Here is a 27,316-nt window from a genome sequence, read left to right as displayed (position 1 = left end):
TTTTTCTATTGTTTCATTATGTAATCTTTTGTTCATTTTTTGTCAGTTTTTTATCAAAATCGAGACACTTTTTTCAAGGAGCGCACTTGTTCCTTACTAAGAGAGATGCGAGGTTCAAAGCAATAGAGAAGTTTTCCAGAGTCATGGAATTTAATTTTTAACTTCTATTTGACAAATCGTCATTTCTGTCATTTTGGGCACTCAATACACAGCTATCATTTACTGGCTACCTGGTAGGTTTCCTTCTCGTTTCTCACTCGTTCATTCTTCCGTGTTTTTCACCAGCCGTCTGGGCTCAGGCATCGTGTCTCCCTAGGTTAAGATTAGGTTATGAAATTTTTGAAATGAATGTTTTTTTTTACAATTTTACGAAGAAATTTCTAGCCAATTTTTCCACTCATTTTTGGTCAGTTTTTGTCAATCTTACAGTATGTGAGATTCGTCATTTTTTTCAATTTTTTGAGATTAAGATTTGTCAATTTTTCTCAATTTTTGGATGATCAACTTTTGTCACTTTTTTCAATTTTTTCTCAGACTAAAATTTGTCATTTTTCTTAATTTTCTTTGAGACTAAAACATTGTATTTTTTTCTTCATTCAGTTTGAACATGTCATAAAAGTTACAAACGCGTCAGTCTCTGTGCCCTGTCCAACAATATCAGCATAATAGAACAATAGGCAGACACTGTTCCGTTATGAAATATGTGTCTGATATGAAATGGGAACACTTGTGTAAAAATGAAACCTTTAACGTTTGAGTCGTTGTCAACGTAGCGGGGTTTCGTGCAACGCTTTATATATCTTGTCTGTAAATTACATTTTTCCATCTAATCGTTTCATCATCTGATTCAAAATAAGCAGAAACGCATTTTCGACACATTATGACAACTTTAAAAGCGTTTCAACTTCTATTTACATAACTTGATGAAAAGTGAGATATTTCAAATTGAGTCAATTTTATTTAAATCAAAAGCAGCCAGAAAAGTGGTCTGTAAAATACCAAAGGCACTTAACAACTGTTAAGTCAGACTTCTAAACTAAGAATGTATATATAGTTATAAATATTATCAACAAAAATGCTTTAATTGATTGAAAATAAGAGTAAAAATTTTCTTGTATTTTGAGGCAGTTTTGACCGAATTTTTCAAAATAAATGGACTGTAAATCAAAAAATAGTCGTCTAAAATCCATAAAAATTTCCAAAATGCTACAACTATACCGACTACGAACAATGAAGGCATTAACATCTATTTCATGGAAGAATTTGGCCCTGTGTGAAATTTAAAACTTTTATTTTTTTTTTAAATTAGATTTTTTCACAAAATTTTGATATTCGGGTCTGTAAAATACACATTATTCGTGCTACCATCTTGAAACTTTTCACACACAATCTTTGATGCTTTATCTAAAACCCTGCAAAGTTTTAATAGGTTTTGATATGTAAGTCATGAGATATCTTGAAATGCAGTACCCTACCCCAGGCAAATCGGCTCCAAAAACGATTGCCACGTACCCCCTCTGAAAAGTTATTGCCCCCTGGTTAGCCTGAAAACCATCGCGATTCTCAAAATATAGATGTGTTTGAACCCAAAAACAGTTTCAAACCTTTTTCACCGTCAAGGTGGTACCTCGTGCCCCATATTGCCTGGACTATTTCTTTCAAGAAAAGGGATTGAATCCGGATATTGATATTGATTGAAAATGTATTGTTTAAAGTGGAGAAAAAACATTTCGTTTTGAAATTACACAGGGTTAAAAAAGTTAAAGCTGGAATTATGTAGGGGAAAGAGGGGTAGGAGCTCATATAGGCACGAAATTCCAGAAGGATTAGGGATTTGTTACCAAGAATTTCATGGAGTTCGAATGGAAAAAATCACCTCCTTAACGAGGGGGGTGGGTAAAACTGGAAAAGCCCAATTTGGTTATGAAAACAAACCTCAGTAGCGTCGATAGTGTGATAGTCTTTGTCGAAAGAGATCGATTCTCCGTTCAATAATTTCCATATTAACGGTGGCAAAGATATGACCTAAAATATGGGAAAGCAAAGGATTTTAAACAATACCACTGATTTCTATAAATTATTAGTTGGATAGGACTTTACATATAAGAGGTAGCGTAATAAGCTTAAAAGCTGACTAGCCCATCATCTTGTATTCTATTCCTGTTGTCTACAGCGAGATTCAAGCGTTTTGAAATTCGAACGTGAAAACAACATGGCGGAATACTTTCACTGGCAATCTGTTGCAGTTAGCCTATCTAGTGTGTATGTGTATCTGTGACCGATACTTTCTACGTGTTGTGGAATTCGCCGAGCGAAAAAAAGTCATATCCCAAAAAAATTTGACGGGTTGAAATTTGATTCAACATCCGGCTATCATCAGGTATCTTTGCTATAATCAGCAGGCATCATAATGTAACGGCATTTACTTTAATATTTTTAGTATTTTAAGTATGAGTTAAACAGCCAAAATTTTTGGAACCTTCTAAGCTAAATTAGGGTAAGATCCATAAGCAAATTTTCTGCTGAAAATATTCCTCAAAATATTTAGCAACGCCTGCATGAGTGCATGAGCTGGCATATTGTATGTGGACCGCTTTAACAATGCTTTAACAACGAATAATTTCTTATAAATTTCGAAAAGATTAAGAATCTCCTGACAAACAAAACACGGAAGGAACTTACCAAGCTTTCTTTACCCCTCAAACATGCACCCATCAGTTGCCCGATCCATTCATACCGGGATGATTGATGACAATCGGGATTCGGTACATAGCAATCCCGATACACGTTTGAAGTAGCTGTCTAAAACGGTGCACAAGAAACGAAGACGCTTGTTTAAATTGATAAAATGATATCTGTATTTTCTTGGCACAACACAAAGACGGAATTCTTGCAATAACTGATACGATCTATTTTTGTCACCCATGAAAATATAATATATTTAACGAGGCAAAGCCTAGGGGATCAGTCGAGACATAATAATCGGAAATCCAGGTTCAGTTGATTTTAATGGTATGGAGTTTAGCGATTAGATTACAGAAAGGAGAAGAGGAGATTCTTTCAGTAAGTTTTTGTTCTTCGTCAATCGAAATCAGTTGGAAAGTGGAAAACTTTTTGCAGTATTTTGTAATAAAAGTCACAGAATCAGTACAAAAATAAGTGTTATGAAATCAGAGAAAAGAAACTACCGATGAAAATAAACAGGAATTTTTAAACTCGTCCCAACTGGGTACCGCACTGTAACGTTAATACAATGCTCAAAGTAAGGTAGTTCTGAGACGGAAAATGTATTTTCCACAGCAAATTTACACATATTCTTGAGATGTTGGTGAATTATGCAGAATTTTGAGACGGGAAATCCTCTTTATATACTTTGCTTAAACGGAAGAGCTTTGAGCATTGGTTAAAGATAAATCTTTTGTTTGAAAGTCTACCTGATTAGGACTTCGAACAAAGTAGGGTAGTGGTAAGGGTGAGTTGTTTTGAGATGAAGGACAAAGTTCTTCTGCAAGGTCTGATAAACTGTCACGGAAACCACCCCCTGAAAAAAAATGCGGATATAGTTGATTATGAAACCCTTCAGACCTAAATGAGGTAGAAACCAGTGGTGAAACAAGGTTCTTCGTCTTAAATGGAAAATGGAATTTATTTAAAATGAAATTTTGGTGAGTTATGCTGAATTTTGAGACAAAAGGAAAAGCCTTTTTCATATACTTCAATGAGACGAAAGAATCTTAACACTGAGAATATAAGATAGTGAGTAAGTGAAATATTTCAAATTGAGAATCTTCTACCTTGATCAATTATCCCTTCGCCAATGAATTTGCATTCCCACCATTGGTCGTACTTCACCGGCCACCTAATATTAAGGAAATAATGCCAGTCGACGTTTCTGACTAGACTTAGTAACTAAAAAGTTGCAGAGATAAAAACATTATTTGAATTGTTCATGTTTTCCAAAGTTTCGAAAGTCGTACTGTTGATTCCAAGTTTTGGCCGTAACCGTTTAATACAAAGCATTATTTTTTTTCACAAATTTAATTACAATGCTAAATGCAATAAAGGTTAAGGGAGGACTAAATAGAACACCTCTTGACGCTCTCTACGTTCTACTATTCGATACGCTCCATCATTCGATAATATCGAAGGTCACCGTCGTCAATAAGAAACACTCATAAACGACACTCTTCTTACCATTCGACACGCTCCCTTATTCGATTAAAATCAAATTAGAAAGCGTTAACTGTATTATTGGATGGGAGAAGTGCACACCTGTAATCAAGCTTGACTTCACATTTGTCTGGTCTCAATGCTTCGTAAAGCTAAAACGAGAAAACGTAATTTTTACGTTTTACGTAAGATTTACTCACTCGAACTTACAAGAGATTCCAATTCAAATGGAAATTGTTTATCTACCACGCCAACCCGTACAAAAACGGCAGCAAATCAGTGATCTATGCCTTATGGAAAAGCAATGGTAATAACTTTGTTTATGGCATACCCATCACATGTTTCTATTAGTTTTAAATGACCTGAATGAAACTATATGAAACCCGCTCGTTATCGCAAAATGACGAGTTTATGTATCACCCAGCTGGCACACAACGTTGTTTTAACGTCCATATAACGTTAGATGGACGTTGAAACAACGTTGTGTGCCAGCTGGGCAGTGTTCTTTTTTAGCAACGAAGAAGACTGGTGTCAGAATTGTTTAGATCCTGTGCGACTGAGAACGAAGGTGAACAAACAAACAAACACTTTTACCATCTTCAATTTTGTGGGTTATAATCGCAGGTTGTTCCAAATCGATTCAGTCACTCCGCCGCGAATACATAAACTCGCGATACTTAACCTCGCTAGCTAGCCTCGAATATTTACCTGGTTGAAAATAGAATTTTTAGCCTCTGGGTCTTGAGATGGATCCACAAGATGTTCAGCGGCTAGATGTCGATTGATGAATATACGTGCCATGGAGGATGGTGTTGCACCTTGGCTTTCTCGCAAACAATTCTCGATCAAACCTTGACGTCGTCTTGAAGAAAAGAAAAGAACAAGGCTAGATTCGTTGGTCAAACTAAAGTTTTTAATGTAAGACGGAACCTGAAATACAACCAACAAATTAGGCCTCTTTCTCTAAATTTTACTGAATTTTGAATCGTAAGAAGGAAAAACTTTGAACATTGTAGATCAAAACTGGGGTTGCATAGTGTCCTCTCCCCCATGGATTCAGGGGGGGAATGGGTTTTGAGGTCAAAAGGACGTATAGGGGGGAAAGAATTTTTTTTGAAGCCAGGGGGGGGGGGAACGAGGGGGGGGGGAATGGAAAATTTTCATTCTAGGCATGGGGGGGAACTCACCAAAATCAATTCAAAATTGAAAAACATCTGGTTTTATGAGATGATATAGCATAATGCTTAGTTTTATTAATATTATGGTTTAAAAACAACCATCCTTTCCATATATTCTTGAATTAGAACTACCTTAGGGAAAACAATAAGCGTTAAGTTTATCAAATTACAGCTTTTTAATTTTATGTTTGAGGGGGGGGGACAGAAAAATTTTTGGAGGCAGGGTGGGGAAAAATGAGGGGGGGGGGAATGGAAAATTTTCATTCTAGGCATGGGGGGGAAGAGACCCTGAAGGACACTATGGGTTGACACGCCATGGCGTTCTGGATATCATTGTGAAAAGAAAAAAATCGACACCGTCCCCTAAATTGTCGAACAAGAAAGTCCCAAACCTTTGATTTCAAGAGGGCCCAAAAATCAAAAAAAAAAAATTTCAATTGTGGCATATGTTGTCTGGTCTCCTTCAACCGATTTCTAAGATCATGACTGAATCGCTACTTAAACCCGTAAAGTATATGATAATAGTCGAAAGTAGACACCGCACTTAGCTAACTTCAGTATTTCTAACCCTTCCGAGGTCCGGTCTTAGTAACAGTGAAAAATAAAATTTAAGTTTTTGAAAAATGAAAAATAAACCCTCAGGTCTCCCCCCCCCCCAAAGAGAACAAGTATGCCAAATTCAGCCAAGGCTATCCTCAAGTTTTTGTTATAGACAGCTCAAAGTTGAGAATATTGGATCCATGTCGGTGGTTCTGTGGCCTGACGGTAAGACGGTAGAGTAGGTACTGTATATAATTTCAGACCTACCTTGATAGAGGGAGTAATTGTCGTATAGCTTCTAAGCAAGAATAAGTTCCAGCAGTATATTCCCACGACGGAAGAAGATATTGTATGACGCTGTCAAATAACGTCATGAAACGATTCAATGCTCTTGATCGGTTGTAAAGTAAATCACGGTTTTTCACGTCCACTGATTCAAGCTTCGGGTATCTGTTGTTGAAAAGATAATAGCGAGTTTATGTATTTGCACTTTTGAGGAGGGTAAAGTGACTGAAGCGATTTGGAAAAACCCGCACTTCTGACCCGCAAAATCGAGGACGGTAAAAGTGCTGATTTATTGTCGTCCTCAGTTGGTCATGATCTAGTCAAATTAGAATCTTACCGTCTCCGTCGCAGGAAAACAAACATACATAAACTCGGTAATGAAATATAAGTTTTTTTTTAATAATTTGAATTCGAACGGGGAATCTACTTCTATTAGTGAGTTGATGTATGAGTGTTTTACTACGACGCAGACGGTTGGCTTCTGATTTGTAAAGTAAATCACGGTTTTTCACGTCCACTGATTCAAGCTTCGGGTATCTGTTATTGAAAAGATTGAAGATATAATGGTTACTAACCCTATTCATATTAGGGGGGGGTATTTTCTGTTCGCTGGGAGAACTTATGTTAATGGGTGCTGAAATGGGCTATTCCAGAAATAGTCTGAAAGAAAGGGTCGATGTTTTAAGGCCGGTCTCCACTTGCGCGCGCTGTGATCGCACTTTTTCGAGCACAGCTACCTCGCAATTCCATTGGCGCAATCTGACGTAACGGTTGAAAAAAAGTTGAAATGTGTTCAACTTTCTTTTCGAGCGCGCTACATTTTTATGACGTAATCTTTTTTTCCAAGCAAAAAGGATTGAAGCCAAAAGGTGCGATCACAGCGCGCGCAAGTGGAGACCGGCCTTTAGTTTGAATCACAGATCAATTTGAATTACGGGTTATTACAGGTTATTACAAAGTCGACTGTATAGGCTCTCAATATATTTTACGCTCGTTTTACGCTCAGTTATAGAGTTGATTGTATAGATTGTCAATACACTCTCGCTAATTAGAACTCGAACAGGAATATATTTTACGTTTTAATTAAAGGGGAGATCGAACTTCAGTTCTGTAGAATCTCACTATACAATCAAAATGCGTTCTTCCAGAAAAAAATTAATATTGAGGGGGTTGTAAAATATAATATTTTTTGAAAATTTTACCCCCGACATTGTGACTTTTCACCCCCCAGACAATCATCAGTTGACCCCCGGACAAGTATTAGTTGACCCCCCGGACATTCATAATTACCCTCGAACAGAGCAGTTTTGCTCCTAACAAAGCAAATTTTGTAGGCTTTTCACTACCTCCCGGACAATATATCCAATATATCCTCCACCCACCATGTACGAAAGTTTTCTGGAATAGCCCAATGATCGCTTTAAGTGTCCATTAATCCTTGAAAAAGCGCACTTTTTGACAATGGAATTTGGAATTAGGCTGCCACTGCCATCTTGTTTTTGACGGTGCGTCTATTGTGCATTCGGTAACTATATTATCCTATATTATTTACTATTAAGTAAATATTAGATTGTCATGTTGGTTTGAATTAGTCTTTTGTACTATTTTGTTTTTGTACCAACGTTAAATAAAGAATAAATAAAATAAATAAAAAATAAACTAAGTGACGTCAATCGTATTTCCTGAGATACTAAAATATTTATGACGTCAAATTTCATCAAAGATATTTGTGACGTCAAATATTTTTACAACACACTATAAACACCAAAACTTCGATTTCCGAACTCTAATAAAAAAGCAGTCACCGCTTAGAAGATTTTCATCAAGGTTGATTCAACATGTTGTACTGGTTTAAAAAATTCATAGCTCACCTGCGACAAAAATCACAAAATATGGTTTTATTTTTCTTGTTTTTTATCAACAATTGGATCCTTTACCCACCAGTGAATTTTCTGGTCAGACAATTGACAAAACTGTTGCCACCCAAAGTGGACAATGTTATCGAAGAACATACAATCGCCAGATTTGATCCAGATGATGGAGAAGCACTTGAAATATTATCCAAGTATGTTTCTCTCTGTTCATTTTCTTTGTTTATGGTGAAAGGGGAAAACTTAGGGGGAAAAGGGGAACTTAGTCATCCAAATTTTTTAGCCGGATAAAATTATGTTCATAACATTTTTAACAACTCATAGAATTTTTTGTCCAACTATCTTCTTTCAGGAGATTTGGGTGGCAGAGCAGTATATATGCATTTCGTTCTTATTAGGACTCGTCAGCACTGCATACTGCACCCTGGCTAGGCAGATCGAATTGCCTACCATCTCACGCCATAAAACTAATTGTGGCTCAGATATATATTGGATGTACTTATTCACGATATCCATGACGTAATGTTTTATACGGAAACACCCAAAATAATAATATGGGCGTTAGCCACTAGTTTTATTGTTTGAATTCTAAATCAAACGGCAAACACCCGGTCTTTTTTTAGTGTTTCCGTTTCAGCTTTCTTAAATGAAGAGAATTTCTAAATAGGTTCATTTTATTTTGTACATTTGAAAAGTGCAGTAGCACGAAACTCAAAGTAGTGTACTTTTTATTTTGTGATGAAAGATATCTTTTAATATTTTCATGTTTTCCTGTCTCTAAACTTAGCGCCATCATATCTAGTAAGGAATTGGACACAACTCACACCGCCATATTGCAGGGTATGAAAGAAAGAAATGACGCAAAGACTAAAGAGTTGACCGAGCTGAAGGCTGAAGTGAAAGGGTACAAATTCCTAATCTTCGACTTAGTAAGAGACGTTGTTTTTTAATTTTTTTTATCCTTTATTTTTTATAGAAATTATGTTCCACAATTTTTGGATATAGCATTTCTATTTGTCTTTTCTATTTGGTTGAGTCGCAGGAGGCTTTGCGGCTCATTTTTGCAACTATAGACGCTTTCAATTAGCACCCTGTCAGCACCTTGAATTGACTACCCATTTCTCCTCACATGGCATGGGTTGACCCGGGCGAAGGTTCATTCACTTGCAAAGTTAACCGCTGCAAGGGGGAATCGAACCTCAATCGCCTGTGCAGCAGTCAAGCTCAATGACCACTATACCACAGCGCCTCAAGCATTTCCATATACCTTATTGGCTAAAACTTAGTCAGCCTTAATTTTAGTCGGCTTTAATTATTAGTCGGCCCTAATTTCAATCACCTCATCAAAATTTAGTCACTAAGGGCCGACCAATAATTAAGACCGACTAAAAATTTGGGCCATTTCTAAATTTACAAGCAGATGGAAAATAGGAGAAAGCTTAAAATACCGGAAAATAAGGAAAGCTTAATTATAAACTTTTAATTTGGCCCAAATTTTTAGTCGGCCCTTATTTTAGTCACCAAGCCAAAATTTAGTCACTTAGGGCCGGCTAAGTTTTGTCCAGTTTTTGCTACCTTAGCTACAATCATGGACAAAATATTTGAGATTACCGTGCGGAATTCTAAACACCACAAATGATTCTTAAGCACGTTTATTGGAAAGTAGTTTTAACTCTTGAGTTTTAACATGAGACTTTAAGGTTTTATTTTTACATTAGTGTTCCCGTTTCATGTCAGACACATATCAGGACAGTGTTTGCCTATTGTTACATTATGCTGATATAAGTAAAAAAATGTTCATTTTTTCCTTTTTCTGACCAATCTTTCTCCACAACCGTGGCAATCCAATGTGAAAAAACTTGTGAATTAAAACTGATGAGTAAGCAAACGATATCGCTCTTATTTAAAAACAAAACCTTCAGATCTCATGATTCAAAAGCTCAGATTTACTCCAAGGCTTGGAAAATAGCATAGAAGCCACCGAACCCCTCCAAAATCGAAAAATTCATTGATGGAAAGTGGATTTGCTAAAATAGCAATTCCCACCCGAACTTTAAGTTCTGAAAAAACGTTAAAATACACTAAAAGCCCTGAATCTACCCATCTGGCACACAACGTTGTTTCAACGTTCATTTAACGTTATATGGACGCTGTGAACGTTATTTAAACGTTGAAACAACGTTGTTTGCCAGCTGGCTAAGATCGTTCTCAAGTGTCTTATACCAATTTTGAAAATCATACATGAGCTCCTATCGATTTAAGCAATTCTTATACAAACACCAAGTTTTGTTCTTATGATGTTACAGAACAAACGCGACGAGAAGAAAGATAAGACGATCAAAAAGCAGAAACAAAAACTGAAAACTCTACAACAAACCACACAAAACTTGGAGGGCACAGTTGAAGGGCTACAACAGGAAATCAAAATGATGAAGAAGAAGACATCATTCAAGAAGAAATTGAAAAGATTCTTCACCTTTAAATGCAGGCACCCTCCTGCAACAGACTAAGACGGATATGGGTGCCATTAAGGCACTAAGGCACCCTCCCCCAGAAGACTGATACGACAACTGGTGCCAGTAACATATCCTCCCCCGCAGACTGAGAAGACAATGGGTGCCAGAAATAGAGTCGGAAATAGGTGCCAGTAACTTACCCTCCCCCAGCACACTGAGACGACAATGGGTGCCAGAAAGGTACCCTTCCCCCGCAGATTGAGTCGGAAATAGTTGCCAGTAACTTACCCTCCCCCAGCACACTGAGACGACAATGGGTGCCAGTAAGGTACTCTTCCCCGCAGACTGAGCCGGAAATAGGTGCCAGTAACTTACCCTCCTCCAGCAGACTGAGAAGATAATGGGTGCCAGAAAGGTACCCTTCCCCGCAGTCTGAGACGACAATGGGTGCCAGTAAGGTACTCTTCCCCGCAGACTGAGTCGGAAATAGGTGCCAGTAACTTACCCTCCCCCAGCAGACTGAGAAGACAATAGGTGCCAGAAAGGTACCCTTCCCCCGCAGACTGAGACGACAATGGGTGACATTAAGGTTGACTTTTCTCTGCAGAATGAGAAGACAATAGATTCCAATAAAAAATAAGACAAAATTAGGTGACAGTAAGCTCCCCTCAGACTAAAACCGCATTTCTATTCCACAGTTCAGATAAAAATAATGATGTCATGCTATTTGTTCGAGATGACTTTATCTTTCTAATTCAACCAATTAAAAAAGCTTCGTTTTTTTTCAAGCGAAATAGAATTGGGTCTATCTTTCTTATGAAGACAGTCTGACCACGTTAGCACGGGCCAGCTAACTGGGTCAGCCGACTTTAGTATAAACAGACCCTTATCCGACCGCTTTCTTAGTTTCAATTCTTAAAGGAGGTCTTCTCAGTCCGACTCAGTGAAAATACATAGGGAGGTGTAGAATATGTGGGTAAGCATCCGTCAGTCTTTAATTTTTGTCCTCGTCTTTCAGTAGGTGTCATTCTTAAGGTTGACCATTGTATATCCGATAATTATTACCCTGTTTTTATATCTAAGAAGCTTTGGTATCAGAAGAATACCCTTATTGTTTATATTTGTTAATTAATAATGCTTTATTTTTTTCTGAAATAAAAATTGCAAAAAATAAAAACTACTAAAAACTTTGATGTTATTTTATCCCTCCTTTATTAATCTTCTATAAAACTTAGCGATTACTTCAACAAAATAAAACAGAAATTTTTACTTCGAATTTCAAATATTTTCAATTTTGTAGTATGTTGGACCCTCTGACCATACCCCATCTCATTTTCTTTACCGAAACGATATTCGAAAAAATCTAAAAGACATTTACATAAAGGAGTGGAACCTCATGCGGCCATAGGGATGTATCTTAAGGCCGCTACCCACTCAGCATCTTATGGTCGGCGAACAAGGCACACGGCTTAATTTATGTAATTCATGCAATAATTAAGTCTTAAAAGGCGGCTGTGCGGCTTCCCTATTGTTCTTTTTTAATTAGCCAATCAGAAGAGACATTTAACTCTCTTGTACCGTGTGCAAAAAAATATATCAACAATAGAAAAAAGATGTGCAGCATATCTCCCCTTTATTTTGTATCAGTGGAATGAAAAAAGCGTTCAGCGACCAAAGCGCCCCAGCCGTGCGCCTTGTTCGCCGACCATAAAATGCTGAGTGGGTAGCGGCCCTTCAGGGCCCTTAGGTATCCCGAGAAACATTTGAAAAAAGTCACAATGTCTATTGATATTACTGCGTGGAAAAATAGCCATGACGGCTAGTATAAGCTAACGATCCCTGTACGTATTTGGTTTATGTATGGAGGAAATATAGTGTGCTAGTGGGTCAAGTGATTCAAATTTGAACCGTCAAAAAAAGAAGACGTTACAAAGCAAAACGTTATCATAATAGTTTACGCTCAACTATTTTTATCGGAACCGAACTGTTCCACTTTCCCTCTCAAAAATCACCACCAAAGAGATGCTAAACCGTAACGGTCTAAACATAGTCTCAAAGTTCAACAACACTTACCTCATTAGGTCTTTGTCGAATAAGGCCCTGTTTAGACCACTCTGTTTTTGTTTGGAAGAGACGATCTTGATATAATGAATTCTACAATCGATACCATCGTCTGCAAGTAAAATAAGAGGAAATAAGCAGTAGAGAAAACGTATTATTTTTTTGCAACCAGTAAATTTTGGGATAGCCGAAACTCTTTTGTGATTTCCAGGTGATAATATTCCTTGTTTTTTTTTCACACAAAGAAAGAAGGGTCAATGAATCTCCAGAAACTCTACCATAAGTGAATTAAAGTTCATCCTCTATTTCAGCTAATTTCCCTCATTTTCCTAGGGATTTTGTCCGAAATTCGGATTTTGAATATTTAGTGAGAATTTACTTTCACGAGAAGGGCGGAAATAATCCAGGCGCGTTTTGAAGATTCTGGGTCTGGGAAAATTTTGGAACGGAAAAATCTCTCGAGCAAAATGACTTCACAGTATAAAACCAGACAACTTCTTACCTTTTTGGTATGTCGATTCGTCTAACTTTTAATCAAACAATGAGAAATAATGAGTTATGACCTAAACCTTAACCCTTTAAGTGCCCCGGACAAGTTTTTTAAAGAAAATTGCTAGTTCAAACTTTAAAGGCTTATATCTCCGGATCTAGAAAGAGTTAGAAGCTCGTTTATAGTCCGTTGGATAGCTGCACGGACCTGCCTGAATGATAGAAAGGTGCCCAGTGGGGAAGCATTAGTTCCCTGGAGGACAGAATCAAGTAAATCAGGGCCAAATTTGGAGGTTCTTGGCTTACTCGTTGACCAAAAATGGTCAAAATCTTTGAAAAGTGGATTTTGTCAAATTTTTGCATTTTTTTGACTTTTTAGCTTAAAATCTCGCTGAAAAGACTCACTTTTGATTTTTGTTGCTTGACCATGAAGCCCAATTCAATTCCTACGAGTTAGACCAAAAATGACGATTTCTAACTCAAACTTGGCATTACAGGAGGGCTTCGCCCTCCCACATAGCCCTAGGCTGTAAGCATGGAGATGCATGGGGATGCGTATCGTCTAAAATATTTCTGTCCCAACTTACCCCCGTCTTTTCTTTTTTCTTTTTTGATTATGCGTCATAGCAATACAATGACTTCTTTTTTTCTTTGTTCAATGAATGAAAATTGATAATTATGAAAACAACAGCACAATGGCTTCATTTTTTTCTTTCTTTGATCTGATGTGACGAAATTATGTAAATTTATGCAAATTTTGGTTACCCCAAATTTGAGGTAACTCTCGGACGAGAATTTCATACACGATACGTATCCCCTATAACAAAATAAATTCTGGGGATGTGCGCAGCCTAACATAGCCCATGTCTGATATATACGACATTGGCACTTAAAGGGTTAAATAAAGCCTATTGTTAATAACAAAATGAGCAATCTTTTGTCATGTACCTTTACATTCTTTGATACGTATTTCGACAGTGGGATAAAATTCGGGAGCATTTTCCATGATCAATACATCACCAGTTTGCGAAGTACTAAGAAGTTAAAATATAGATAATTAGCAAAATAATCCTTTCATAATAATAAGCATAGGCAGGCATAGGCTATAGCTGGATGTTTGAAAGCTTAAGAAAACATATTGGTAAAGGGGCAGACATTTGCTTACGAAAAAGCTTGAAACATCAATCTATTTTGTGGAGCAGTGTGGAGTGCTAAAAAGTTTATATTATAGATCATTACTAAAGCAATACAACAGTTGGTTACATGCGAATATAGCCTATAATGGAGCCATTCCCGACAACCACTATAACAACAAGCGATTATATCTTTTACGTAAGCTATGAAAGATGAGGTACTGACAATTCTCAGTCTAAGATGGCGACTAATTAAAATGTCTTCTGAGAGTTTGATTATAATTATTTTAAAGTAAAAGGACGACCCTACCAACACACCGGACTTGCAAAGTCACCGGACACGCGGAGTCTGATGTCGGATGAGGATACTTTTTAACACCGGACAATCTGAACACTGGAATCGAGTCCGGTACACCTGGGTCGCATTATTTTTGAAACACACGTGTCCGGTGTCCAGAAGTTCGAAAAAAAACACTGGACAAAAGATTTCCGATGTGGCTGAGGGATACTTTTTGGCACCGGACAAAACACTGGAACGTCCGGTGCGTCGACATGCCGTGTAAAAGGAAGGGTTATGCATATCATAAATGGTTCTGGTAATGCAAAGTTGTCATCAGAGAGAATACCAAACTATTTTTGGGGGGCCACACCAAATCTTGCTATTGGAATAACCAGTAGCAGAATGGAAAGTAGCGTGTAAATGTAGCCTTATATGTAGATGAAGATTCTTACCAGTCGATTCTAGTTTCGTTCAACATTTTGGTTTGTCCGTTCTCAGTAGTGCCGTGTACTAAGATTCGACTTGGCATGTAATTGTCATCCGTCTGGTCTACACCTATTATCAGCTTCCTGTAAATTCATAGATGAAGAATGTTATTACCATTACTACACTGCATGAATTAAAGGTTTTTTTTAAATAAGAGTGATATCGTTTGCTTACTCATCAATTTTTATTCATAAGCTTTTTCACATTGGATTGACAAGTATGTGGAGCAAGATTGGTCAGAAAGAGGAAAAGAAGAACACTTTTTGTTTATATCAATAGGAAGACACTGTCCTGATATGAAATATATGTCTGGTATGAAACGTCGGGCGAAAACTTTGTCCGCGGGCGAAAAATAGTCGGCGGGGCTCAATGTCGTAAACACGGCCTCTATTTTCCGCCGCGTAACATATTACGTTTTATAATATACAACTATGTTATATCATAACATCATAATAATATATTACACGGTCGATAGCATCGTCTATTTTGGCTGTTGAGCCCACGATAACAATCGAAAGACTGTCTTCAAAGCCTTAGGTTACTGCACTATCCAATTGAAATATCGACTCTATTCTTTGTCACAGAAAGTCATGTAATATCTTTTTCAACCAATATGGTTTAATAATTTCGAGGGTGAAACAAACACTATGGTTTAACTCACTAAAAGATTATGTTTACTAAAAACACATAATTAATCTTTAGTGTTCTGTTGTATCCTAGTTCTGACGTCATGTCGTGGCGAAGAATCAAATCTAAGCGAACTCGAAACTGACGCACCGCTCAAAATATTTTTTTTCATCTGCTGGAGCTTCTTTGTTTTAAAGAAATGTTTGTCTCATCGGACAAAATATTCTAAACACGCAAAACCGACCGAAAGTTCGATCTTTATGCTGCTAGCTAGTGCGACCGAAGTCCACCTTTCCAAAAGAAAATGTTTAACAACTGAAGCCAAAAACTAGCGAAAACTAGCGAAAATAATCCAAAAACTAAATACACTCACTGTATAATAACACCAGCCATGATTTGCAATCGAATGTAATGTCGTCCAAGGCTGCCATCAGATTCCCAAAACGTATCAGCATCACCGTCCAACAGGTTAGACGCAAATTCTTGTTCCTATGTAGTAAAAGGTAAGTGTACAACAAATTATGTTAAATTGCTCAGGGTCTAAGATCCTTGATTTGGCTTATATACCTTCCCCTTCCCTCTAAGGATTTGGGTGATCAAACGTCTTATTTAGGCCCAGCCAACTTCTAGAATGCTTTAGAGAAAGGTTTGGTTGCAAAAATATATATTTTTAACGCAAATTTTTCGAAATGTCCATACCCGTTCCTCGTAACCAGTATGGACCAGGAATTAAAATGATAATTTGAATGCTTTTAGAGTGATTTTTAGGTGATCCTCTAGCTAAAAGAATACTTTAAAAAAGGGGTTGGTTGCAAAAAAAAATTTTCGAAATGTTTCCATTCTTGTAACAAATATGGGTCGGTATTTGGTATTTGAATTTTAGAATACAAATTTTGTTAATCATGCAGAATTTTGAGACGGTAAAAGCCTCTTTAAATATAGTTCAGCGAGAAGAAAATCGATCTGAGATGCTTCGTTTGCAGGGGAGTTTGATTTATCATTAGCTGTTGAGAAACTTACCGATGGATTGAGCTGCCTCAAAAAGCTATTAGTGTGTAGTTCTGATTGGCGAAAACATTATTTTATCATACTATCAAAACAGTCGATGCTCGACTAAATTCGACTTTAATAAAAGGGGAATTAGATTTTCATCAAATAAAGATAGAATTTTATATTATGGTAGAGCGTCATTTAAGATGTTGACGGTGACTTTCAATATCGAAAAATGAAGCGTATCCAATATAAGAACGTCGAAATATAAGATGTCAGCTGAATTCAGTTTTTACCGTAGAGACAGTTACTTGTTCGATGTATTTACTTGCGCCGCCCATTGTTTGACCATGTGTTTTGCAATTATCCACTAAAAATCGAACTAATTCCTCGTCTGTTTCCATAGACCTAAGAAATGGAAGAAATTTGACAAATTTTTATCTCAGCTGGAAGGATTTTCATCCAAACACGGAATGCAACGAAACTAGTCTTATTTAGCCAAGGTTTTTTTTCGAAAAATTTCGTCACCTAGAGGCATTTTCGTCACTTTCCCGCGACCAAAATTTCAAATTCGTCACTTCCCCCAAATAAACTAACTGTCCGAAAGAAATTGTTTCCTTCACTAGCTCGAAAATGGATCTTGTAATTCGACGTTTAAAGCACAAATTTCGGTAAATAAAGGTGTAAAAAAATTAGATTTGAAATTTGGTTGCGGTATAAAACTTCGGGAAAATCTTTTGGTCGGGGATAAAAAAATCGGGTGCAAGTTTTGGTCGGGTGATAAAATATCGGGGAAATATTTCGTCGGGGTAAAACTTCGTCATCCCTTTAAAATTTTCGTCACTTTCCCCCGACATTTTTTTCCCCGATAAGGTACTTCAATGAGGCGGAAGAACTTTTAACACTGCACCTAATCATCTTGACAGCAAATTTCCTACTACGCTAGGAAAAATATCCTATCGAGAAAGGAAGTCTAAACTACGAACTATTTCGAAATGTTATACCATACCAATTGGGTGGAGGTGTTGACAATTTAGAGATAGCATCCATATCAGCATTGGAGGGTAGTTGTGAGGGAATAATGCGCAACATGTAATTGCTCTCGACTACATTCATCCATCTATGGGGTGAAGAAATGAAATAAATAAAACTTAATAAAACCACTTCAGTACTCTTGTGTGCTTAATTGTAGGGGGGAGGTCATTTTGCAATTTTTGGAAAAAAAATCACCCCCATATCACTTTATAATGACCCCCCCCCCATTTTTATGACCTTTATGCTATGAAGTGCCAAAATTGGCCAAAGACCTTCATTTCCCTAGAGATTTTTAGCAAAATCAGGTCAATAGCACTTAATTATGTTTATTTTTATCTGGAGTCCCACCCCCCTACAATTAAGCACACAAGAGCAAGCGGGATGGTCTTGAAAGCCTGGAAAACATAAAGGGAAAGTGCCATTGCGAAGTTTCATCAAAAATCCAGAGTTCGTTCTTAAAAATTGGAAAAGATCAAGGGGATGTTTCTATAAAGCTTTCGACGAAGAACTAAAGGTTCTTCGTCACAAAAATCCAGGGAGGGTTTCTCTGGCATTTTGGCAAAAGTCCAGAGGGGTTGACCTTTCACAAATAACCTCCTCTACAAAGGGTAAAATGTTTGATTTGTCCCTCTTTCTACCACGATTTTTAAATCATCTTACTTATAAACTGGCTTGCTCTTCTTATCATCGTCCTGTTTGCTTTTAATCAAAGCACTCGTCCATCCGTCAAAAATATCATCTTTGGACTGGCTTTGTTTATTTGCACCATCACTGAGTTCATGTTTCGGCACCAGCAGCGGTACATTTTCTGAGCGTGGATTATCTCTGGCATGCCAAAGGATCCAAGCTCCTTCGATGACATGAGTAGCTTTGATATCTGCATTCACTTCTACATGCTTGAAGCTATCCTATAAACATATTGACATTCAGACGAGTTACACATTTTTCATAAGTAACCGAGTTGCTGAGGATCCAACCCTGAGAATGGCCAAAAAGAAACCGGCAAAGAAACCAAAAAGAGGAAATTCCGGCATTATTTTTCATTGAAATGTGTACTGATGGTATATGAATACCGGACATAAACAGAGATAAAAAGCCGAAATCTTTGAAGTTGCTAACCATTTTTGGCTCAAAACCCATAAGCAACTTTTTACTTAAAATCTGCAAAATCTTTATAGAAACTTCATCCCAGAGCAAAAAATTGGAGTTGCTTATAAAAAAATGTGTAGTTAAAATCAAGAATACGAACAAAAGTGACAACAAACAAAAGCAACTGATAATTATATGCTTTGTACTTTATAGTTCTGGTTTAGACTGCCCACTTTTCTAAGCTAAGATTTTATTTTAACTGTCAACTTTCTATGCAGTTTTTTATACCGACTCTCTTCAAAAATTAGAATAGACAGGACAGAAAGTCAGCCGTCTAAACTAGAGCTTACTTACTCGTGTTCAAGGTCATTAAACTCTTGGCTAGTCATAGTTATGTAATAAAGAAAGTGTGCGAGTTGTATTACCTTGGTTAGCTCGATCCAGTCTCCCATATCGTCAGCATATTCGTCACCTGTGACAACCAAACTGAATGTTTTGAATTCAGTTTCTGGAACAGTGATTTTACCAAACACAAAGCCATCTCGTTTCATTGGAGCATTCCAGACTTTGAAGGAGAGAGAGGTGTGCTTGTTACTTCCTGTTGTAGAGTCATTTGACACAACTATAATATAAGAAAGAAATGATAATGGTCTTATTTTTTTAACATTTTTACCATCGAGCAGCTGAAAAATAGAAAATAGATGTTGTTTTCGGTGCTTAATTAAGACACTAATCTAGCTTTGGCTTAGAAAATTGGAAGTTAAAATAAGATAAAAAATTGGCTTCAAAAGCGCGGAGGGAACTAGACAAGGAATCAATTCAAGATGGCTATACCATATTCAACTTCATGAGGAACAAAACAAAGTTCTTTCGGTAAGGGCTTATTTGTTTTGATATTCTTGACTGTGTCCAGTACACATCTGATGCAAGCCAGTCTCTTCCTCGCCTTGTTTGGACTCATAGCTTTTAATTTGTATTTTATTCAATTTTTATTACATGTTTTTTTTTGTATTTGGGTCTAAAATAAATAAAAGTATATTTTATATAAGATTTTAAATAGAATCTGATATCATTTCGGAGTTTATTTGTTGGATCACAAAGACAATTATAAGTCAGGAAAAAGGCAGAATCTTAAAGTCACAGGGATAAACCCAATAGAGAAAATCACTAATATAATAGCACACCGCTATGCAAAGGTCATAATTATTACTTTTAACATTTGACCGAAATTCAATCACACAATCCTTTTCATCTTGATTCGTTATTACTTTAATTTGTATTGTCAATAAGTGTAATTGACTTGCAAAAGCAATTAATGCAAAGGATGATGGGATTAAAACTCGGACAAACAGTAAATTTGATGTCTATTTTTAGAATATGTATGCTATACAGTAAGTAAGTCTGCGACCGCAGTCGGAGGCGACTCGAAGGCTCCTCTTTCGATAGCTATCTACCCGAAGGTAGGGGAGGGCGCCACTCTTTCTCCCTGGATTTCTCCACTTACCCTTGATCCTTCTCTTAGTTGCTGAGCATCAAGCAGAGAGGCATCAAGTACCATTTTTGGAATCTTTGGTATGACCCGGCTGGGGGTTGAACCCACAACCTTGCGAACTGTAGCCGAATGCTCTACCACTGTACTACGGTTGCTGTACAGATACAGCGAGCCTTAATTTGCTTTCCAAAGGAAGAAAATAATAATGATACAACATCCGATCTTCTTTTTTAATGGAAATATCATGCCTAGCAAAAATTACAAAAAATTGTTATAGGTATTCTACAAAAGCCTAACAACAACATAATATTGGTTGACGAGATCCATCAAAGATGCTTTAAAATGGTTCATTAAAAGGGTACAAAAAGTGGTGAGCATCCCTTTCCTTGACAGTGCCATCGTCAAGCTGAAAATCAAAATAATATCATGTCAAAGAGCTTGGAAATTTGAAAAAAAATGATAAGAGAATAAGCAAGAATAAGCTTTCAAATAGCTTAGGTATGAAATTAAGACAAAGAAGAGGTTGAAATTTTGAATTGTAATAAGTACCAAACAGTGACTGATTGTATGGGCAAAGTTTATTCAGTTACTCTACTTTAAGATGTGAAGCTTACAGTAATTTTAGGTAGACATGCACGCCAACCATTGTGGAAAGAGTCAACAGTTTTCATATCATCTCTTGTCAGTTCAAAGTCAAAAATCTAAAAACAAAAAAAGTGTAGTAAAAAAGGTTGAAATTGACAGTCTCATGAAAAAAGTATAGTTTAAGAAGAGGAGAGGTTATCTTAAGAAATTGGTATTTGCATTATCATTGTCATTAAGCAAATTTAACCTGAAATTATTAGCAAGCATTTCTCAGAAGAGAAATATAATTATACAACTTTTCATGAATCTGCCCTAATATTCGGTCCTATAATGTTAACTGGTAATAGGCATGGCTAGCACTCTCTTCTCCCCTTGGCAAGACTATCTTCACAAGAAAGAGGACAGTCCAGAAACACTTACATCACAGTTTTGTTTAATTCTGTCTGGGTTAACACTCTTTGGAAGGACTGAAAGACCACGTTGTATCTGCCATTTGATACACACTTGAGCTGGAGTTTTATTGTATTTTTTTCCCACTTCAATGAGTTTTGGATCTTCCAGGAGTAACGGTTCACCTGGTTTAGCCCATGGTCTGTCGGGTGATCCAAGAGGACTGTAGGAGCAGACTGAAAAAAAAGTGATTCGAGTGGAATATTATTTACATTACTTATTGTGACAAAATTTTTAAAATTGTACAATTTATCGATAAAGACTGGAAAAGAACCTCAAAGGTTGGTTGGGGCAGCCATACAATATTTAATCACCAGATGATTGAGTAAAACTGAAAATTTGCAATTTGCAATTCTCAATTCTCAATTTACTAACAAAGGTTGTTGTTAAAAAAGGGAGGGTAAAAAACACAGAATTCATTAGTCTCCTGGCGAATATCTAACTATAATTGAATTCTGACAAACTTACAGACAATATTCAGTTTACGACAATGGTCAATTAATTGTTCTTGATTTAAATATGGATGACATTCACATTGCAGTGCAGCAGGTTTGATGCGAGATTCATCATAAACTTGTGTGACTTGTTTACTGTTGAAGTTAGATAGACCTGAAAAATGTTTAGGTGGCATTGATAATTACATTTCAAAATACACAGTTAGAGAAATTTGAGTTTCAGTGAAAGGTTTATGAGGCTTTGTCAACTGAAAGGGGAAAACTTGCTTGAGTTAAAGACAATTGAGTTAAAAATTCTGGTTAAGGAGACTCTACTATATAACAAACTAAAATATTCTGAAAATACTTGAATTATCAAAGGGAAAATAAATTTTGTATAGCAACAACAGAAAATGTGTAATTTCCATGGATATTGCTGTTTGCTTACCAATAGATTTCACCAAGCCATCATCAACACATTTTTCCAATTCAGGCCATGTTTCCGTGTAATGAGTTTCTGCATACTTCAATGTTCCATCTGCGTTTTTGGGGAAATTATCTTCACCACTTTGAAGTCCAATGGGCCAATGAATCAAGTATAAATCTAAGTATTCTAATTGTAAATCCTCCAAGGTTTTCTTCAATGCAGGTCTAACGTCTTCAGCAGCGTGTTTCGTATTCCATAATTTTGATGTGATGAACAATTCCCTACGGTCAAGTCCCTGTTTTGAAATTAAAAGCAGGCCATGAAACAACAGTTGGGCATCAGATATTATCCAACCTAAATTTCTCCTTGTTTAATTAACACAAAGATCATTATTTTCAAGAAAAATTTCATCAGATCACACTTGAAATAGTCATTTTGGGCTATGCAAAGGCCAAATTTAAAAGACCATCAACATTGGGTAGTAAAAGAGAACGTTTGAAAGAAAGTTACAATATCATGTCAGGTTCCAGATCTTGTTAATAGGAAACATTTTTAGAAATTGTATCACAAATTTGAAAATGAATAATGTATGGAATCAGAATTAGTTATAGGGGAGAGTTATTATGTACTACTTAGGCCAGGGACTAGAAAAATAGACCAAATTTCATCTCCGAAAATACAATATTTTGAGACATTGATTCACTATAATATATATAGTCAAGAAGTATAAAACCTTCAGCTACTTAAAATGGAAACAATAAAGGCAAAACTCATAAAACAAAAAGACAATATAAATACAACAAAAATCTAGAATGAACATTCACAGAAAATCAATCAGGTTGGAATTGAAAAGGAAAAACCATCATTCAAAAAAATTTTCAAGAAAACACATTATCTGTTCCTCAGTTTTCGACCTACACAGGATTTCGGCCATTTGTGAAAATATCCTCCTATATGATGGAAATAGGGTTGTGTAGGTAGGCCAAGCAGTGTTAGCTAGACACCACCACAGATAAAAAGATGTAAAAAGATGTGTTTAGTGAAAGTATGAAACGCGCGCAAATATAAAATAAACTAAAACTTAAACTCCACGGAACCAGCCGCCGAAAACTAAAATAACAATGAAAAAAGAAGTGTACTTTCTACTAGACAAAGTTGCCACACCTTTGACACGTTTCTGCCACAACGTTGTAGAAAGCATACTAGATGGGAAGGAACTGGGATTGGATCGCCACTATCCAACCCTGTGGCTCTCACACACATTTTACAGTTCAAAGAAGAAGATGGAAAGAGTGGGAAATGAATGAGAATTTAAAAAAAAGTCGGACTAGAACCCGGTTTGAAGCCCCGTACACCCGTGACCGCTCACCGCAAAAGCTGGCGAACGACTGAATCTTGAGAAAGTTGAAATCTTGCAAATTCTGAAATATGACGGACAATCACCCTACGAAGACTGCAATCTAGTTTTGCGTTATCAGCACCCTGACGGCGCATTCTTTCAATGAAAACTTTAGCCATAACTTTCAGGTCCTCGAAAAGTAACGTTGATCGAGCAATCCTGAGAAGTTCACCAACAAACGAAGAATAAAAAATGGATTCAGGCATGTTGCTATCTTTATGTGGCATTCGAACTATAGAAAAAGGAAAAGCGTCGCGCTTATCAAACAACTTGTAAATAAAAATCCCGTCGTTGATGGAAATATCTAGGTTTAAAAAAGAAGCATGAGATCCAGAATGTTCAATTTTGAGTTCAAGTTCATTTGGATAGATTTCTCCATACACAGATTGAAACAAGTTCCCATCATTGATAGCACACAAATCGTCAATGAATCTCTTTGTTGAATGAAAATGGTGAGCTTTAACCTTATCTTCCTCGATGAGCTTACTCGTGTACCGTTGTTCATATTGGTAGAGGAAGAGATTAGCCCAAAACGGTGCTGGATCAATTCCCATGGGAATTCCTATCACCTGACACATAATAATGTCACCTGCCTTGAAAAAACAATTTTTAATAAGATGCTTCAACGAATTTTGAGTAAAGGACACAGAAGATTTGGGTTTTGTCTTTGACCAGTATGCTTTATCATTTTTTGAAATAGCGATGTATTTGCAATTGCCAGTATCAAAAACAAAATCAATGACTTCTGAAAGTTCTTTAATCAGCTTGTCATGAGGAATCTTTGTGTACAATGTACTAAAATCAAAGGTCGAAATTGATTTAGCATTCTTCTTTTTATTGATTCGGTTAAGAGACTCTAAAACCGGCTCACAATTTTGAAGTACCCAAAACTTGTTGTAATGACTCAAAAACTTGGCTTTAGTATGAAAATTTTCAACTTGACGGTAGATCAGTTTAAAAACAAGACTAACTGATTTGGAAATTTCTTTGGTTGAACAATGTTTAGAAGCAATGATAAATCGTTTACCTGTTGGATTCTTGTGTTTCTTTGGAGTCCAATAGATACTAGGAAGATCCAAGTCCTTCTCAGAAACAGCAAGATGAAGGCGTTTAGAAAAACCAACATTTTCATTTACAATTTCTGCCTTACCCCGATCAATCCTAACGTATGTTTCATTTCCTGTACCCAATATCCCAATCTCCTTCAAAATCACTTCAATATAAAAACGTTTACAAATAAATGCAACGTTATTAGCAGCTTTATCAATGGGAACAATAACAAAATTTGTGTGAAGTTCATTTAAATAGTCAATGACATCTTTTTTCTACTTGGTCTTCTTTTTGAGGGATGAGATCTTAGCATCAACCTGGTTTAATACTTCATCTTTCCAAGGAAGAAAATTTTCATTTGCCATTAATTTTGGCTGAAGTTTTATTCACAAAACTATCCAAACCACCAGAAATAACATCTCTACATTTATTCCAACTGATATTTCAAGGTTCGCGATAATTTGGTCCTTTAGATATCAATTTTCGCAAATGATTATTTTTAATGAAACTTAGATCCCCGGTCATGACATGACCATGGTGTTGATCAATAAAAGAAAGTTTTATGACAATCACATGATGTAAGGTTGGTGCCAAAAGTTTCTAGGTCTGTTGTATTGATGGAATCAACAGTTTCTTTATAATTAAAGATTTTATTTCTGATCGTAGGAGTTAGAGAATAAACAATTGATGGTGGATCTTCTTGAAGTTTTTCAGGGAGTTTTGAATTCACACAAGGTTTGCGAAGAATGTTTTTGAGCTGAATAAACTCAAGACCTTTATTGTGGAAATAAATAGGAAGGATATTGGAAGGACATTTTTTAACATTAGGTTTATCAAATTTCATCGTCTTCGCAAGAAATGTATCTATCAATAATTCATACCATCTTTTCAAATGGCTTTGATCGCAAGAAAAAAGTAAAGTGCAAGCTTCTTCAGCAAGTTTCCGAAGATTCGACTGTCGAAGCCTATCAAACAAAGTGCGACATTTATTTATTGTATAACCACACTAATTTCTCCTGTTTTTATAAATTTCTGCAAAAAATGAAATTTCTAATACTTACACCATCAATCTTCTTTTTCAATGCTTCTCCGACTTCTTTTTCATTGCCGTAAATTGCGGCACAATCAATGTGACGATAACCTGAATCTATGGCAGCTTCAACTGCAGCTCCCACTTCTCCTGGTTTGCTTTTCCATGTTCCCAGACCCAAAGCTGGGATTTTCTCTCCATTGTAAAGAGGAACAACTGTTGAGCCTATCGGAGATGCCATGTCTTTTTATTTCATGAATTGTAAAAAGATATATTGTTATAATTTGTACATGAAAGCAACTCAAAAGAGATTACCTTGTCAGCACATTTTTTCATTTTTTCTGGCAATTATTCTGTTGTTCGGTGATACTTGGTAAAACAATAGATTTAAACAAGCAACATGCTGAATGTACCTACCTGAAGATTGATGTAATAAAAGACAATTGAAAAATGACAACAATAGTATGAAAATGCAGAATAATACAAGAACAACTCGAGAAATTCAAGAAATCCAGCGATTCTTAGCTGTTCTGGCGATTTTTAGAAAGTTCCTGTACCAAAACCAGTTTCATTGAAAATTGAACCATGCTTAATCCTGGACATTCTTATAAATAATGTTTTTGTTTGCAAAAAACAAAGACATAAAACGAAAAAATCCAATGAAAATCTGCAAAAACGGCAATTTGCGGCATTTTCGGCCGGAAAAATATTTTTCTCAAAAAATTGAACTCGGTCATGTTTTGAGCATTGCAAATACGCATCTTTCTGCAAAAAATCAGAAAAAACTATGGATGAACATTCAAAAAAATGTCCAAAAAACGGTTTTTCCAGCATATACCGGCATTTTTAGCCGGAACAAAATGTTTTTCAAAAATCGGCTCCGTCACATTTTAGGTATTGTCATTTTGCATCATTGTGCAAAATTTCATAAAAAAATATAAAGTAGAGCTTGTGAAATTCAAGAAATACTGTCTTTCCAGCAAAAATAGGTTGTTCCGGCGGTTTTTAAATAGTTCCGGCTTTAAAAATCAATTTTATTGAAAATTGAAACATGCTTGATGGTGGGCATTGCTATTAATAATGTTTTTGAATGAAAAACAACCAATTATAAGGAAAAAGTCCGATGAAAATCTAGAAAAACGTCGATTTCCAGCATATTCTCAAAAATTGGACTCGGCCATGTTTTGGGCATTGTTAATACGCATCTTTGAGCAAAAAATCAGAAAAAACTAATGATAATATGTGACTCCCCAAGTGATTTGGAATACAGAAAAGACCGATTGTCCCAAATTTTTTAAAGGTCTTCTCGAGACCGCTCTTTTAGCGGCCCTTTCTTGAGCAAGAGACTTCCAAGCGGCGTCTGGAGCGGTTGAAAGTTCGATTCTAAAAAACTCAATCTTCGAAAGTACGATCTTTTTCAAAAATAGAATTGAGGAGACATTAAAGTTTAGCATTTTAAAATATTTTCGATATGAACCTGATGTATGATTAAAATATGTTAAAAAGGTGCATCGATAGTAAAATTATCGATAGCTTGATTTATTTTATTGATAACTGCAGATTCTTCATCGATAAGCTGGCTTGTATCGATAAGAAAGTTCAATGAGAAAGGACAATAAAGGCTTTTTCGATGAAATTGGTCACAAAACCTTTGTAATAGTTACAAAGAAAGCGAGTTGATAAAACTAAGCATTTAAGAGACGCTCGTGACAATTACAAAGAAAGCGATTTGATAAAACTAAGCATGCGAGATGCTTGT

At 36.3% G+C, this 27,316-nt stretch overlaps 3 protein-coding genes across 3 annotated transcripts in view; 1 reads left to right on the top strand and 2 right to left on the bottom strand.

Annotated features, from left to right (window-relative positions):
* LOC136805587 (E3 ubiquitin-protein ligase HECTD3-like) overlaps nucleotides 1-19,711 on the bottom strand; it is a 35,984-nt gene extending 16,273 nt beyond the window's left edge. Inside the window, exons 1-16 of the mRNA XM_067062152.1 lie at nucleotides 19,525-19,711; nucleotides 19,116-19,312; nucleotides 18,262-18,509; nucleotides 17,576-17,686; nucleotides 16,863-16,974; nucleotides 15,950-16,065; nucleotides 14,916-15,032; nucleotides 13,999-14,084; nucleotides 12,574-12,673; nucleotides 6,156-6,338; nucleotides 4,879-5,032; nucleotides 4,273-4,322; nucleotides 3,795-3,859; nucleotides 3,435-3,541; nucleotides 2,683-2,802; nucleotides 1,936-2,025 (exon numbers count right to left, since the gene is read on the bottom strand). Of these exons, the coding sequence (XP_066918253.1) occupies nucleotides 1,936-2,025; nucleotides 2,683-2,802; nucleotides 3,435-3,541; nucleotides 3,795-3,859; nucleotides 4,273-4,322; nucleotides 4,879-5,032; nucleotides 6,156-6,338; nucleotides 12,574-12,673; nucleotides 13,999-14,084; nucleotides 14,916-15,032; nucleotides 15,950-16,065; nucleotides 16,863-16,974; nucleotides 17,576-17,686; nucleotides 18,262-18,509; nucleotides 19,116-19,312; nucleotides 19,525-19,651 (1,983 nt within the window). The 5' untranslated portion in view covers nucleotides 19,652-19,711. The remainder of the gene's footprint in view (nucleotides 1-1,935; nucleotides 2,026-2,682; nucleotides 2,803-3,434; nucleotides 3,542-3,794; nucleotides 3,860-4,272; nucleotides 4,323-4,878; nucleotides 5,033-6,155; nucleotides 6,339-12,573; nucleotides 12,674-13,998; nucleotides 14,085-14,915; nucleotides 15,033-15,949; nucleotides 16,066-16,862; nucleotides 16,975-17,575; nucleotides 17,687-18,261; nucleotides 18,510-19,115; nucleotides 19,313-19,524) is intronic.
* LOC136805589 (uncharacterized) lies at nucleotides 7,970-10,634 on the top strand. The gene is made up of 3 exons (XM_067062153.1): nucleotides 7,970-8,238; nucleotides 8,832-8,973; nucleotides 10,351-10,634. Exons 1-3 carry the CDS (start codon nucleotides 8,012-8,014, stop codon nucleotides 10,552-10,554), a joined length of 573 nt encoding a protein of 190 aa, XP_066918254.1. The 5' UTR covers nucleotides 7,970-8,011; the 3' UTR covers nucleotides 10,555-10,634.
* A 677-nt stretch (nucleotides 19,712-20,388) lies between the features above and the next one.
* Nucleotides 20,389-25,835, bottom strand: LOC136805585 (aldo-keto reductase family 1 member A1-like). Its single transcript, XM_067062150.1, has 6 exons — nucleotides 25,589-25,835; nucleotides 22,100-22,373; nucleotides 21,686-21,826; nucleotides 21,188-21,393; nucleotides 20,797-20,883; nucleotides 20,389-20,588 (listed from the first exon to the last, which is right to left on the bottom strand). Exons 1-6 carry the CDS (start codon nucleotides 25,796-25,798, stop codon nucleotides 20,520-20,522), a joined length of 987 nt encoding a protein of 328 aa, XP_066918251.1. The 5' UTR covers nucleotides 25,799-25,835; the 3' UTR covers nucleotides 20,389-20,519.
* Nucleotides 25,836-27,316: the final 1,481 nt, after the last annotated feature.

Source organism: Clytia hemisphaerica, unplaced genomic scaffold, assembly GCF_902728285.1.
Source record: "Clytia hemisphaerica strain Z4C2 unplaced genomic scaffold, Clytia hemisphaerica genome assembly, whole genome shotgun sequence".
Lineage (NCBI taxonomy): Eukaryota > Metazoa > Cnidaria > Hydrozoa > Leptothecata > Clytiidae > Clytia > Clytia hemisphaerica.
The sequence above is the reverse complement of the archived record's forward strand: the minus strand, read 5'-3'. Positions and strand labels throughout refer to the sequence as shown.

What these genes read in the sequence shown, in the direction of transcription:
- LOC136805589 (XM_067062153.1), top strand. Translation starts at nt 8,012, where the DNA reads ATGTTGTACTGGTTTAAAAAATTCATAGCTCACCTGCGACAAAAATCA. An exon ending in GCACTTGAAATATTATCCAA is followed by an intron (nt 8,239 to 8,831) that starts GTATGTTTCTCT and finishes CTCTAAACTTAG; the next exon opens with CGCCATCATATCTAGTAAGG. An exon ending in AATTCCTAATCTTCGACTTA is followed by an intron (nt 8,974 to 10,350) that starts GTAAGAGACGTT and finishes ATGATGTTACAG; the next exon opens with AACAAACGCGACGAGAAGAA.
- LOC136805585 (XM_067062150.1), bottom strand. Translation starts at nt 25,798, where the DNA reads ATGGCATCTCCGATAGGCTCAACAGTTGTTCCTCTTTACAATGGAGAG. An exon ending in TGAAAAAGAAGATTGATGGT is followed by an intron (nt 22,374 to 25,588) that starts GTAAGTATTAGA and finishes ATTTCAAAACAG; the next exon opens with GGACTTGACCGTAGGGAATT. An exon ending in GAATTAAACAAAACTGTGAT is followed by an intron (nt 20,884 to 21,187) that starts GTAAGTGTTTCT and finishes TTTTGTTTTTAG; the next exon opens with ATTTTTGACTTTGAACTGAC.